Here is a 14,816-nt window from a genome sequence, read left to right on the forward strand (position 1 = left end):
TCCCCCCCCCCCCCACTCAATATTTATATAAGGAAACCCATGCTAACTGTACAGCTCAGCTTCTTGCACAAATCACATAAATAATGTAACGTTTGATGACATTCCCTAATGCACTCATGCTTAAGGATGAGAGATAAAACCTAGGTACAAGACGCATCCTGTGGCCACTCCGTTGCCATGGTAACACTGCTAGAGCGCTGCAGCTCCTGGAGCTGAGTCACGAGGCGCCGCGTGCTCCAGTTCTCTCAAGGCTGCAAGAGTGATCAGAGCTCGCCCCATAGCAATTACTCAAATGTAAGGATCTTTCACAAATGATATGAATAGGGATGAAAACACCACATAACTATTGTATATCTGTCAGTTTGTTATAGAATCCTAGCGATGCCTAGAGCCAGGTGCATCGCCACATTAGAGACACTAGACACACTACTACATTACCCGTGGTCCAATCTTTAGGGTTGTGCTGTTATTTTTTTTTACTGGGGGGACCAAACAAATCAGGGAGGAGCCCCAACAGCACACTCCAGCCACGGGGAGAGACTGCTACGACTTACGAGAGAGCAGTGCACGTCTCTTCTTGAGATAAGGAGAGGGATAAGGTGAGTTGTATTATAATAATAAAAAAAAAATAATGATAGCAGCGGGCGAGGCCATGCTTAATGCAGAGACAAGCTGAAACGAGGAAAGACAGCAAATGTGCAGTGAGATAGGAAAGATAGAAGGAGAAATACCTGGTGAGAAGGCAGTAGAGAGTACCCCCCCCCTCCACCCCCTTCATGCTGTGCGGGGCTGAGTTTTCGTCTCTGATTTTTTTTTCTCTCTGTGCGCAGCGCTTTCTCACTTTTTCCTTCTTTCCCTAACAGCTTGAAATCTAAGGTGGTGCCAGCAGTACCCCGAGGCAGGATGGGACCCCTCCAGGACCATAAGGTGAGGCCGGAGAGCGGGGCTGATTAGAGTTGGGGGGGGGGGGGGAGGGGGCAGACATCTTTCAGATGTTGTGGTCTCTAACGGGGAGGAATGGGGGGGGGGGGGCGGCATCAGACTAGACTGTGTCACCTGCCTCCGGGTGTAGCCTTCTTTTACTTTAGGATGGTGGGGTGACGTGGCAAGTGTTTAGGGAGAAGCTGTTTACAGATAGGGATAATGCAAAAGGGGATGGGGGTTTATGACGAACAGCGCATAGAGACATGGTTTTTAGCAGGGTTGGTGGAGGATGGGGATAGTGTTGTACCGTGTCTCAGTTTGCGGGGGATTTAGTGGTGCGGTCAGTTGGATAGTGCGCAGTGCAGTGGGTAGTTTTCAAGGGTGGAGATATGCGTGCAGCAAATTGAGCTAGAGGGTTTGGTTTCGGAGGGTGTGGAAAAATACACTACCGTACTATGGGGCCGAGGTTGGAGATAATAAGAAGTGGGTTGAATTTGTGTGTTTGGGGGGGGGGGTGTTGGTGGCGATGGCGCGCGGTGAGTTGGGTGGGAGGGATTGTTTGGGGGAGGGTGGGTTTCAGAGGGATCTAGTGCTGTGGATTGAGGGGCGTGGAGAAGATGCGCAGCGGGTTGAGTTTTTGGACTGGGTGGGGATAATGTTCAGTGGGTTGGGTTCGGGGTGGGCGGGGAAAACGCAGTGGGTTGGGTTCGGGGTGGGCGGGGGAAACGTACAGCGGGTTGGGTTTTCGGAGTGGGCGGGGAAACGTGCCGTGGGTTGGGTTTTCGGAGTGGGCGGGGATAATGTGTGGTGAGTTGGATTCGGGGTGGGCGGGGAAAACGCAGTGGGTTGGGTTCGGGGTGGGCGGGGGAAACGTACAGCGGGTTTGGTTTTCGGAGTGGGCGAGGAAAACGTGCAGTGGGTTGGGTTCGGGGTGGGCGGGGGAAACGTGCAGTGGGTTGGGTTTTCGGAGTGGGCGGGGATAATGGGTAGTGAGTTGGATTCGGGGTGGGCGGGGATAAAGTGCAGCAGGTTGGGTGGGGATTGCGTGAGGTGCTGTGGGTTGAAGACATAGAAAGAAGCTCGCCTGAGCCCTGATTTGGTTCTCTGTCCTTGGAGAGGAGAGGGTGCGGGACTGCAGTGTGCGGCGTGCTCTATGGGTTCCTCTCAGTAATGAGCCAGCTAGGTCCTGTGGATTCACTGGATTTTGCGTTTAAGGGAGGAGGGAGGTGAGCCTGTAGTCGGGAGTCTCTGTACTGCTGCTGTTGACTGACTGACGCGTGTCACTGTTCCCCCGCCACTATGCACCCGGACGATCAGAAGGACATCGCCCGCAGCCGCATTCCCCGCTTGGTGCTCCGGCCTTACCTTCCCACGCAGAAATTGTCCCCGGCTTCCGAGTCTCCTTTTTCCGAAGAGGAAAATAAAGATTTCATCTCGGGCAACGACCGCACTGCCAGGACCATCAGTAGCAACAGCTACTGTTCAGGTAAGAACTCACCTGCCCTTCTGTTTCCGCTTCTTCCTGCTGTTTGAAGAACCGAATTTTATATTTGACTCCTTTTCCCACTCCAGCACGATTTTTGCTCTATAGATAATATTTTTTTTTTCTTTTGGGTCAACCTCAATAACAGATATCCCCCTAGATTAATAATAACAAGAGCTGTTCAAGTTGAATATCTCCTCAGGGGTGAAACAAATGCTAGAAGGAAAAACAAATTGTTAATTCATATGACAACTACAGTAAATGAAAAAAGTTGTTCAATAAAATGTGTTGTCAAATATTGCTGCTTTTGATTTGTGTCCAAAGCAGGAGAACTCTGGACATTTTGGCCCGGATTCTGTAAACGGCATCCTACAGCTGTCTAATCACGTTTTTTTTAAAAAATGCTCCCCAGGGAGGCTGCCTATAATGAAAGCGCCTCTGGGAGCCTAGGGAGGCCCGCAAGCCCGCCTAAGGCTACGCGGTAGACTTAAGTGAACCTAGGTGGCCCTACCCGTCTCCCTAGTAGAGCAGGATGCACTTACAATGTAGGCCAGCAAATTGTAGGTAGACGTGGCCGCTATACTTAATCGCGGCAAGGAATCTCCCTACTGCAATTAGTATAGCAGTCGCCAGTCTCCCCCCTTCCTCCTAAATGAACGAGGCAGGAGGGATGCCCAATCTCTCCTGCCGTAAGACCCCCACGATCGTTGGCAGGGGGTGCCCAACCCCTCCTACCAAGAGGCCCCCACGATGATCTCGGCAGTTGAGTGCCCAATTCCTGTCCGATGAGCGCCCACACAGCCCCGCCAATAGCCCCCATCCCTGAACACCCCCCAATGAAACCCCCTCCCCGGAACCCCCCTCCTTTGTGTGGAGCCTTAGATGCATGGGCCAGCTCGGGGAGGGAGGTTGGGGTGTTTCATTGGGGGGGAGAGGTTCAGGGATTTGGGGGCTTTGTTGCGGGGGCTGTCTGGGCGCTCATCGGAGAGGAGGGGTTGGGCTCCCTCCTGCCATGATCGTACGTTGGGGATGGGGTGACTGGCAGCCGCGGCTGCTATACTTATCGCGGGCATGAAGATCCCTGCGATCGCATCTACAGTAACCCAGTTCTGTAACCGGCGTCTGTAACATGGACGTCGGTTACAGAATTGGGTTTATTTTGGGTGGGCCTAAACCCGATTCTGTATGGGACGCCCTTCCTGGGCATCCTATACAGAATCTGGGCCTTTCTGTGGAACTGGTGGAAATAAGCCCTATATATTTGGCTCTAAGTGTGAAAATATAGTGGTGATTTATGTATTTATGCACATCAAAATACGCAGTAATCAGTATATATAAGCAATAACGACATATAAATCACATTATTTGAATTTTGAGCTAATTAGCTAGGTTAAAGAGTACCCCAAAGTTGTTTAGGAACCTGAATCTACAAAATGGAATGAAATTTTCAAACTGTTTTTCATACTAGCACCTTCTATTCGCATTACTAGTTCTAAAATTACAGATGATTAGTGGAAACCCATCTTAAGAAGTAACAAACGGTAAAAGGCCCAGTTAATAATTTTGCCAAATGTTTCCTCAGAGCATCATTTTATTTATTGTCTTTTTTGTCAGTGTATATACTCCAGACACTACTGAGGAGTTAAATTATTTTGGCTTTGAAATTGCTTTGTTCTTTGTTAAAACTTATTGTTAAACTTGTTTCTCTCTGCATACAAGATATATTCTTAAATATTACTAAGAACACAAGTATTTTGTGTGTTCTAGGGGCCACCCTGATCAGTTTACTCATTGCTTAATTTCCCCAAAATAGCATTGAGACTCTACTGAGCACATACAGGATGCACTTTGATGGCTCTAAAAGGCAGGAATGATTCCAAAGTGCTTAGGGTCTGATTCTCTAAGCCAGGGGTGCCCACACTTTTATTGACTAGTGAGCTACTTTTAAAATGACCAAGTCAAAATGATCTACCAGAAATAAAATTTTTAAAAACACAAAGCGCACTGTTCGCATAGAAAATGTTAATTATCATTTATATTCGGGGTGGGGGGGGGTCCCAAGAGGTCAAGGCAGATGAATTTAAAATATGCAATGTCACCTCAGTAACAACTATGCAAAACTAGACAAATATACCCCTCCCCTTTTACTAAATTGCAATAGCGGTTTTTAGCGCAGGGAGCTGCTCTAAATGCCCCATGCTGCTTCCGACGCTTATAGGCTCCCTGCGCTAAAAACTGCTATCATGGTTTAGTAAAAGGGGATTTTAGTGCAAAATATAAACAGCAGATATAAATTTAGACACATTTTGATCACTAAATTTAAAATAAAATCACTTAACCTTTGCTGTCTGGTGATTTCATGATTCTCTGGTTGCACTTCCATTTACTGACTGTAAATCCAATATTTCTTTCTTTCTGCCTCCTACATGCTTCCTCTCCTCCAGACCTTATTCCATTCCCCAACCAACATCTCTCTCTTTCCCTCCGAGTCCAACTTTTTCTTCCTCTCTCCCTGCCCCTACCCTTTCTTTTTTTTTTCTCTCTTCCTGTCCCCTTTCTTTCTTTCTCCCTGCCCTCTTTTTTTCTCTTTCGTTGTTTCTCTCTCCCTGCTCCTTTCTCTCTCCTTGCCCCTTTCTTTCTTTCTCCTTGCCCCTTTCTTTCTTTTTATTTCCCTCACCCTGCCCCACTTTCTTTCTGTCTTTCTCCTTGCCTCCTTTCTTTCTATTTCTCTCTCCCTGCCCCCTTTCTTTCTGTCTCTTTCTTTCTCTCTCCCTGCCCCCTTTCTTTCTCTCTCCCTGCCCCCTTTCTTTCTGTCTGTCTTTCTTTCTCTCTCACTGCCCCTTTCTTTCAGTCTGTCTTTCTCTTTCCCTGCCCCTTTCTCTCTCCCTGCCCCCTTTTCTTTCTGTCTGTCTTTCTTTTTCTCTCTCCCTGCCCCCTTTCTTTCTTTCTCCCTGCCCTCTTTTTTTCTCTTTCATTCTTCTCTCTCCTTGCCCCTTTCTTTCTCTCTCCTTGCCCCTTTCTTTCTTTCTCCTTGCCCCTTTCTTTCTTTTTCTTTCTCTCACCCTGCCCCACTTTCTTTCTGTCTTTCTCCTTGCCCCCTTTCTTTCTGTCTCTTTCTCTCTCCTTATCCCCTTTCTTTCTGTCTCTTTCTTTCTTTCTCTCTCCCTGCCCCCTTTCTTTCTGTCTGTCTTTCTCTCTCCCTGCCCCCTTTTTTTCTTTGTCTGTCTTTCTTTCTCTCTCCTTGCCCCCCCCCCCCCTTTTCTGTCTGTCTTTCTCTCTCCCTGCCCCCTTTCTTTCTTTGTCTGTCTTTCTTTCTCTCACCTTGCCTGGCTGGCCCGGAACTTCCTCTCTGACATCAGAATTGACATCGGGGGGAAGGCTTGTGGGCCCGGCGCTTGTTCGCATCTGGCCCGGCGTCGGAGAAATTGGCGGTGGTGCTGGTTGGGGGTGCAGGGAGAGAGAAAGAAAGAAAGACAGACAGAAAGGGGAGCAGGGAGAAAGAAAGACAAAAAGGGAGCAGGGAAAGGGAAAGAAAGGGGGCAGGGAGAGAGAAAGAATGAAAGACAGAAAGAAAGGAGGGGCAGGGAGAGAGAAAGAAAGGGGGCAGGGGGAGAGAGAAAGAAAGAAAGGGGGCAGGGAGAGAGAAAGAATGAAAGAAAGGGGCAGGGAGAGAGAGAGGAAGAATGAAAGACAGAAAGAATGGGGGGCAAGGAGAGAGAAAGAAGCTTCCTTTCTCTTTCCCTGACTCCTTTCTTTCTGTCTTTCTATCTCTCTTCCTGCCCCACTTTCTGTCTGTCTTTCTTTCTCTCTCCTTGCCCCCCTTTCTTTCTGTCTTTCATTCTTCCTCTCTCTCTCTCCCTGCCCCTTTCTTTCATTCTTTCTCTCTCCCTGCCCCCTTTCTTTCTTTCTTTCTCTCTCCCCTTGCCCCCTTTCTTTCTCTCTCCCTGCCCCTCCTTTCTTTCTGTCTTTAATTCTTTCTCTCTCCCTGCCCCCTTTCTTTCCCTTTCCCTGCTCCCTTTTTGTCTTTCTTTCTCCCTGCTCCCCTTTCTGTCTGTCTTTCTTTCTCTCTCCCTGCACCCCCAACCAGCCACCACCGCCAATTTCTCCGACGCCAGGCCAGGTGCAAACAAGCGCCGGGCCCACAAGCCTTTCCCCCGATGTCAATTCTGATGTCAGAGAGGAAGTTCCGGGCCAGCCAGGCAGGGATTGGCTGGCCTGGAACTTCCTCTCTGACGTCAGAATTGATGTCAGGGGAGGGGGGAGGCTGTGAGCCTGGCGCTTGTACGTGCCTAGTGTCGGGGAAGCAGGGAGAACAGAACGCAAAGGCAACTTGAGGATGGGCTCCGCGATCGACTCGCATTGCCTCTGCGATCTACTTGTTGATTGTGATCGACCTTTTGGGCACCCCTGCTCTAAGCTATTCTCCCATAGGTTCAAGATACAAGAAAAGATTTAGTAACTCAGTCTGCTAAAGCTGAGTCATTATCACATTCTTCTTAAAATATTTGGAGGGAGATAACATAAAGCTGTTAAAATGGAGTGCTGAGAGACATGGTTGAATAAACAGCTTCATGACATGGAAAGATATTTCTATCAGTCCTTCCTGTTGTGTAAGAATTGGTTATTGTTTCTGCTGGCCTTGAGTGGCTAGATGTGAGGCTGATGCAGAAAATGAAAACTTTTGAGATAAATATTTTGGCTGGCCACTGCCAACTTTGTGCCTAGATATTCAGTGCTGGCCATGTCTGGGCACTGGCATTGAATATCCGGTTATGTGTAAATGCTTGCCTTTTAAAGATTAATTGGTTAAAGATAGGACTATTTACGCAGGCCTATTTGACTAGCTGATTTAAATGGTTAAGTGCCAAATCTGCTCCAGCTCTGCCCCCAAACTGCCCACTGAATTGCCAGTTTCAGTTTAGGCGGTTAGTGCTGATATTCAGTGGCCCTATCTAATTAAGCGCCACTAAATACCAGCAGATAGCCCTGAACAGCTGATTTAAGCAGGCAGGAGCCTCGCCTACCTGGTTAAATTGCATTGAATATTTACACCTTTTTCTTGCTAGGTAGAGATTAGGGCTGCCTTTCAATTAAAATTTTTAATTTTGTGATAAAAGGCAGGGGCGTAACCAGCAGTCCGGCGGGTGGGGGGGGGGGGGTGAAGGGCACACATTTCCTACCCTTCCTCCTCATTAGGTATTGTACCTTTGTTGATAGGGATGCTGAAGCCCCAACAGCCAAAGAAATCCTCTGCCTGAGTCACCTTCTTCCTCCTCGTACTGCCTCAGGAGTGAGGAACTCAGCAGCGTACCTCCAGCTTCCGATGCCAGTACTCCCCGAGGAAGGAAGGGAGTGAATCAGGCAGTGGATTTCTTCGACTGGTGGGGCTCTAGCTACCCCCACCAGCCATTGAACAGGTTCTGCAGCTTTGGAGGGGTCCTGAGCCCAAACTGGGAGACCCAGGTCCTCAAAGCTCCCCTCTTGTGGGTATGTCATTAATTAAAGGCCCAATATCTTCTTCCCTTCTCTCCCCTCAGGTCTAGTACTCTTTTTCCTACCACCTGGTGCACTTTTTGGAAAAGCAAGCAAATTTTTGGCCCAGTAGCACCATTGACAGCTATACTCAAAGTCTGCTTCTGCTTGCACCAGGCCTTTCCGATGGAACTTCCTGTTTTCAGAAGGGCAGAACAGGGCAGATGGAAAGGCCCAGTGCAGGCTGCAGGTAGCCTTTGAGCATGACTGCTGCTGGTGCTTCAGGGCCACAGATGTGCTTGCTTTTCCAAAGGAACACCCAGACGGAGGGGGGAAAACTAAGAGCGCTGTGGGCAGATCTGGGAGGGGAGGGAGAGATGCTGGATTGGGCAGGGAAGGAAGGAAAAGCCAGGCAGCACACAATTGATTATTAATTCCAATTTTTTTTTTTTTATTAATTGCAAGTAATAATTAATGATTTAATCATGTTTAATGTGCAGCCCTAGTAGAAATACCACAGTATTAACTAAAAATTGTAAACGGGTGCATTATTCATATTAATACTATTGGCTGCATGATGACTAAACAGATGTCAATTCGGCTTTATTGTTTTTAGAATAAAATACATCATAATTATATTCCTGCATTATGAAGACCTGTTCTAGCTATATATGTCTGTAGTACTGCATACACCGGGTAGCACTGTACAAATTGAGGTAAATTTTCAAAAGAACATTCAAATTTTAGTTGCCAGGATGATGTGTGCTAAATACCAATTTTACACCCTCAACGGTTATAGAATACTAGTGTATGTCTGCATTTACATGCCTAACTGTAGTACGCTACATGCCTAATTGTGATACGCTAGTGTTCTCTAACCTGCATGCATAACTACCTGACCTGCCCATTACCCATGCATGACCCTCCCGAGTCTACCCACCCCCTTGAAGTTGCATGATTTGATTTTTGAGCGCACAACTTATAGAATTTAGTGACTAAGGGCAGTTAAGCATGCAATTAGTGCAAATTAAAGCCAATTTTAGCCTATTGTTCATGCAACAACTGCATTGGTTGTCTATTCCAGTGTTCTTCAACCTTTTTACACCCGTGGACCGGCAGAAAAAAAAGAATTATTTTGTGGACCCGCAAACTACTAGGACTAAAATTTAAAAACCCCGTTTCCTCCCCATCTCCGCGAGCTCGGTCCCCACAAATCATCTGATCCCATCCACACAAGCCTCAGTTATGATTTTATATTGAATGTATTTTATTAAAGTATAAAAAGAAACAATATTCTGTACAATTGTCATTTTATAAATACAAATAATTCAGAGCAAGGATCAACAAAACCCCTGTCTCCCCTCCCCTTCACATATATCCCCTCTACTATCAAGAAAACTGAACAAGCCAAATTATTACAGAATGCTACACAGAAATATCATGCTAACAGAATACTGCAGTCACACATGACAGGAATAGTTCTAGGGGAGTGCAACTAGGGCAACTGCTCCCTGGTCAGAGAGCGCCCTAAGCCAGCTGGAAGCTAAAGAAGCACTTCCTGGGTTTTGCAGTCCCCATTTATGTCTAACACCAGCTCTAGCAGGATATATATTTCAAATCTGATATATTCTAATCACAAAATAGAAATAAAATTATTTTTTTCTACCTTTTGTCGTCTCTGGTTTCTGCTCTCAATCTTCTTTTCACTCTCTTCCTTCCAGCGTCTGCCCTCTCTGTCTCTTCAATCCAGCATCTGTCCCTTCCATCCACTGTCTGTCCTCTCCCCCTTCCATATGGTATCTGTCTTCTTTCTATGCCCCTCTCCCCTTTCCATCCAGCTTGTACCCCTCTCTCCTTTTTACATGATTCATTCCAGCTTCATTGCTCTCTTCATTTTTATCTCTCCTACACCAGATCTATCATTGTTGTCCCTCTCTGCTTATTTTTCTGCTGACCCCTTCCTATCATCAATCTCTCTACTTTCTCATGCCTGTGTCTCCCCTTCCCCTCCTCTAATCTCTCTGCCAGCTGTTTCCTTCCTTTTTTCATTCTCCCTTCCCTCCTCCTCCTGTCCAGCAGTAACTCTCTTCCCTTCCTCCCCTCCCAGCAGCCTTTCTCCTCCCTCTCCAGTAGCAGCTGTCCCTTTTTTCCTTGCCCAGCAGCTTCCCAGATTCCTTTCCCTCCTCCCCTCCCAGCAGTATCTCTCCTTCTCCCTCTCCAGTAGCAGCTGTCCCTTTTTTTCCTTGCCCAGCAGCTTCCCAGATTCCTTTCCCTCCTCCCCTCCCAGCAGCATCTCTCCTTCTCCCTCTCCAGTAGCAGCTGTCCCTTTTTTTCCTTGCCCAGCAGCTTCTCAGATTCCTTTACCTCCTCCCCTCCTAGAAGCATCTCTCCTTCTCCTTCTCCCTCTCCAGTAGCAGCTGTCCCTTTTTTTCCTTGCCCAGCAGCTTCCCAGATTCCTTTACCTCCTCCCCTCCTAGAAGCATCTCTCCTTCTCCTTCTCCCTCTCCAGTAGCAGCTGTCCCTTTTTTCCTTGCCCAGCAGCTTCCCAGATTCCTTTCCCTCCTCCCCTCCCAGCAGCATCTTTCCTTCTCCCTCTCCAGTAGCAGCTGTCCCTTTTTTTCCTTGCCCAGCAGCTTCCCAGATTCCTTTCCCTCCTCCCCTCCCAGCAGCATCTCTCCTTCTCCCTCTCCAGTAGCAGCTGTCCCTTTTTTTCCTTGCCCAGCAGCTTCCCAGATTCCTTTACCTCCTCCCCTCCTAGAAGCATCTCTCCTTCTCCTTCTCCCTCTCCAGTAGCAGCTGTCCCTTTTTTTCCTTGCCCAGCAGCTTCCCAGATTCCTTTCCCTCCTCCCCTCCCAGAAGCATCTCTCCTTCTCCCTCTCCAGTAGCAGCTGTCCTTTTTTTTCCTTGCCCAGCAGCTTCCCAGATTCCTTTCCCTCCTCCCCTCCCAGCAGCATCTCTCCTTCTCCCTCTCCAGTAGCAGCTGTCCCTTTTTTTCCTTGCCCAGCAGCTTCCCAGATTCCTTTCCCTCCTCCCCTCCCAGCAGCATCTCTCCTTCTCCCTCTCCAGTAGCAGCTGTCCCTTTTTTTTCCTTGCCCAGCAGCTTCCCAGATTCCTTTCCCTCCTCCCCTCCCAGAAGCATCTCTCCTTCTCCTTCTCCCTCTCTAGTAGCAGCTGTCCCTTTTTTCCCTTGCCCAGCAACTTCCCAGATTCCTTTCCCTCCTCCCCTCCCAGCAGCATCTCTCCTTCTCCCTCTCCAGTAGCAGCTGTCCCTTTTTTTCCCTTGCCCAGCAGCTTCCAATAGTGGCTTTATCCCCTCCCAGCAGCTCTTCTTACTTCCTAGCGCAGCGATTCAGGAAGGCAGCCTCGGGTCCTTTGTTGGGTCGCACCGCCTCTGAGGAAAGAGGAAGTTGCATCATCAGAGGCAGCCACGACTCAGCAAAAGCCCCGAGGCTGCCTTCGTGAATCGCTGCGCTGGAAAGTAAAGGAGAGCTGCAGAGAGGGGAGAAAGCCACTGTCGGAGGCTCCCCAAGATCTCTCCGGCCCAGCGCAGACTTGAGATGTTGATCTTGCTGGCCCTGCGCGGACCGGCAAAAATTTCCTGCGGACCGACACCGGTCCGCGGACCGGCAGTTGAAGAACTGTGGTCTATTCATTCAATTTTCTATACTGTTCTCCCAGGGGAATTCAGAATGATTTACATGAATTTATTCAGGTACCCAAGTAATTTTCCTGTCTGTCCTGGTGGGCTCACAAGCTATCTACTATACCTGGGGCAATGGGGGGATTAAGTGACTTGGCCAGGGTACAAGGAGCAGTGTGGGTTTGAACACACAACCTTGGGGTGCTGAGGCTGTAGCTTTAACCACTGCCCCACACTCTCCTCCCAAGAACAGAGTTGTATTCAGAACATTGGTGTTGATTTTTCATAATGGAATACAGCCCCCCCTCCCGATTTGCAGTTTCCCCAATCACAAATTCGGTTATTTGCTATTTTTTAATTTTTTTTAAAGCCTTGATTTTTAATTGAGAAATGCTGCCCTGGACATCCCCCAGCCCTTACCTGGTGGTCTAGTGGCGATGCGGGGCAGGAGTGATCTTCCTCCGCTGCTGCCTCGTGCAGAGCTGTGCTGTGAGTTCTCGTGGTCTCATGAGACTACAACAGAAACTCCCGTTGTAGTCTCGTGAGACCATGGGAACTCACAGCACGGTCTGCACGGGGCAGGAGCGTAGGAAAATCTCTCCTGCCCCACGTCACTGCTAGACCACCAGGTAAGGTCGGGAATGCAGGAGGGAGGCGGGGGTGGGTGAGAGCCGGGCCAAAAAATTATTCGCGGGCTGGCTCTGCCCCTAATCCCCGCAGATATTGATGGTCTGCTGTACTTTGGTATCTATCACTGATTATGACATGGTATTGTCCATATCATTCATTTAACAATATAAGTCAGCAGTAGCAGAAGCCAAAATATATAGTACTATGACAAACTGATTAATCAGTCCAAAATCCCTTCAAAATGCCTCTTTAAGATTTTGAGGTCACTCATATCCACAAAAGAGATCCAGACAGATCCCAAAATACAGTAACCTGATGTAGATAGTCTGGCGAACTACTTTCACACAAGGTAAAATCATTTCCATATGTACTGGAAGCATAGAATCAAACCAGCTAATCAATGATGCTGAAGCATGTGTTCCAGATGACAGGTGCTAGAATAAATTCAATATTATCAACCTCCCCCCCTCCTTCCGCCCCAATATAATCTCAGATTTGCTAAATAAACTCAAAACCCCCCACTGCTGCCTAGACATCTGCCCCTCTCATTTGCTAGCCTATGTCCCCTCCAGGGTCTATATCTCAAATCCCTCTCAACTATTGCATTGACCCCGATTCCTAAGTCCTGCAAAACTGCTAGTTTTGTGTCAGCTCCCAGCTTCTTAAACAGGGTAGATGGATTCCATAACTTGCAACATGGGTTCAGACTTATGCATAGTACAGAATCTTTACTGCTAGAACTGATATCTAAAGCCATATCTTACCTAAGCACATAGTCCATACTTCTACAATTTGACATCTTGGCTGCATTCGATGAAGTGGACCGTTCTCTCTTACTTTTTAGATTAAGCGAATTGAGTATATAGGGCATGGTCTTGAAATGGATCGAAGAATTCCTGACCAACAGAACATAAGAAATAAGGAAGGGTAATGACAAATCCCAAGCCTGGAAAGCCACTTGTGGCCTGTCGCAAGGCTCTCCACTGTGTCTAACCCTGTTCAGTTCTCTCTTCCACAAATCCACATATTCTCCTATGCAGACAATATTTTCCTTTTGAAGCCACTACCCAATACATAGGAAGGATTGTTGGAAGATCTTTATGTATAGACAAAAGAAAACGTGCTCAAACTCAACAAACTGAAGACCAAGGTCCTCTGGTTTGGAAACTATAGCTCCTTGCCTTATACAGATTTGGTGTTGACAAACCAGTGGAAAACTCAAGATGAAGAGAACATCTAAGGTGCTGGGTGTAATTTTAGACTCGGACCTTGCCGTTGCTGGCCATGTTAGAAAATGTTTCTACAGACTTAGACAATAAGAGCAATTAGATCTGATTCTGCACTGAGTCAGGCTAGCTTCAGGACAGTAGCGCAAGCGATCTTCCTCCCTTACCTAGATTATTGCAACTCCCTGTATTGCGGTATTACTGGAAAAGAATGCAGAAAGCTACAGTTACTCTAGAACAGTGGTTCACAAACCTGTCCTGGGGGACCCCCAGCCGGTCAGGTTTTCAAGATATCCCTAATGAATATGCATGAGAGAGATTTGCATATAATGGAAGTGAGAGGTATGCAAATCTCTCTCATGCATATTCATTAGGGATATCCTGAAAACCTGACCGGTTGGGGGGGTCCCCCGGACAGGTTTGGGAACCACTGCTCTAGAACATGGCTGCCAGACTAATCTTCCGACAAAGCCAATTCGAGTGTGTTACCCCGCTCTTAAGAGAGTTACACTGGCTAACAATAAAGAAGTGTATTCAATGTTAAATGGCGTGCATGTGGTTCCACAAAGCCATTTATGGGGAAAATTCCATAGGACTAATTTCAGACATTATTACAAACTCTCTTTTTTCAGCTCGAGAGTGACACAGTGCTTTAAAGCTAGCTTTCCCTTCACCTTTATGTGTACGCCAAAAGAAGGTACTGTATATGAATCCACTTTTGCATTCCAAGGCCCCAAAATTTGGAACAGCTTCCCACAACACCTGCATCAACCGGATGCATATTACAACTTTAGGAGAAGACTAAAGACTCGCCTCTTCTCTTCAAACCCCTAATTCAAAATGCAAGGGCATCTCTGCATCCTCAAACTTGTAACACATTGTTCATGACCGCTGATTAGAAATCTTATAGACTGCATTGAATCCTTGCCCAATACTTATGGTACAGAAGAAAATGTATGGTATGGTACACATCTGTCAATGACAAAGGCTATTTCAGTAGCTGGAGTGAATCCATGGAATAACCTGGTTGGATAGTTGAGGATGATAGGGGTTTAAAAAAAACTTTTTAAAACACTGACATCTATTTCTGGAAGCTTTTTTTTTTTTTTAAATAGTTGTGAAGTATTGTCTAATAAGGAGCAGAAAATGCAGGATATGTAATTTATACTGTATGATATCATTGTTATGAAGATGATTTTTATCTGTATTTTATGTACTCGTATGTATTCTTGTAGCCCACTCAGATTTTTAAATGGGATAAGTTTGTTAAATAAATAAATAAAATTAATACTAATTATCAGCTCATTATTAAATTGTTACACTTACATGCACAAATTTAGCTACACAATTTTCTAGAATTGGAAGATAACCCGATTCACCACTTGTAAAGGTAAGTTTAGTTCTAGCAGAATTTGCCTGTTTGATTTTTTAGTGAATTCTG

The 14,816-nt window shown here is 46.9% G+C and overlaps 1 protein-coding gene across 3 annotated transcripts in view; it reads left to right on the plus strand.

Moving 5' to 3' along the window:
* The first annotated feature begins 263 nt into the window (after positions 1–263).
* SYBU (syntabulin) overlaps positions 264–14,816 on the plus strand; it is a 94,858-nt gene continuing 80,305 nt past the window's right edge. Inside the window, exons 1-3 of one of the 3 annotated variants that reach the window (XM_033934394.1) lie at positions 264–294; positions 864–927; positions 2,242–2,410. In XM_033934394.1, coding sequence (XP_033790285.1) covers positions 904–927; positions 2,242–2,410 — 193 coding nt within the window. In that variant the 5' untranslated portion in view covers positions 264–294; positions 864–903. Of the gene's footprint in view, positions 295–488; positions 600–716; positions 735–863; positions 928–2,241; positions 2,411–14,816 lie in introns of those variants that run through there. The other 2 variants (XM_033934392.1, XM_033934393.1) reach the window with 2 other exon arrangements.

This window comes from Geotrypetes seraphini, chromosome 2 (assembly GCF_902459505.1).
Source record: "Geotrypetes seraphini chromosome 2, aGeoSer1.1, whole genome shotgun sequence".
Classification (NCBI taxonomy): Eukaryota; Metazoa; Chordata; class Amphibia; order Gymnophiona; family Dermophiidae; genus Geotrypetes; species Geotrypetes seraphini.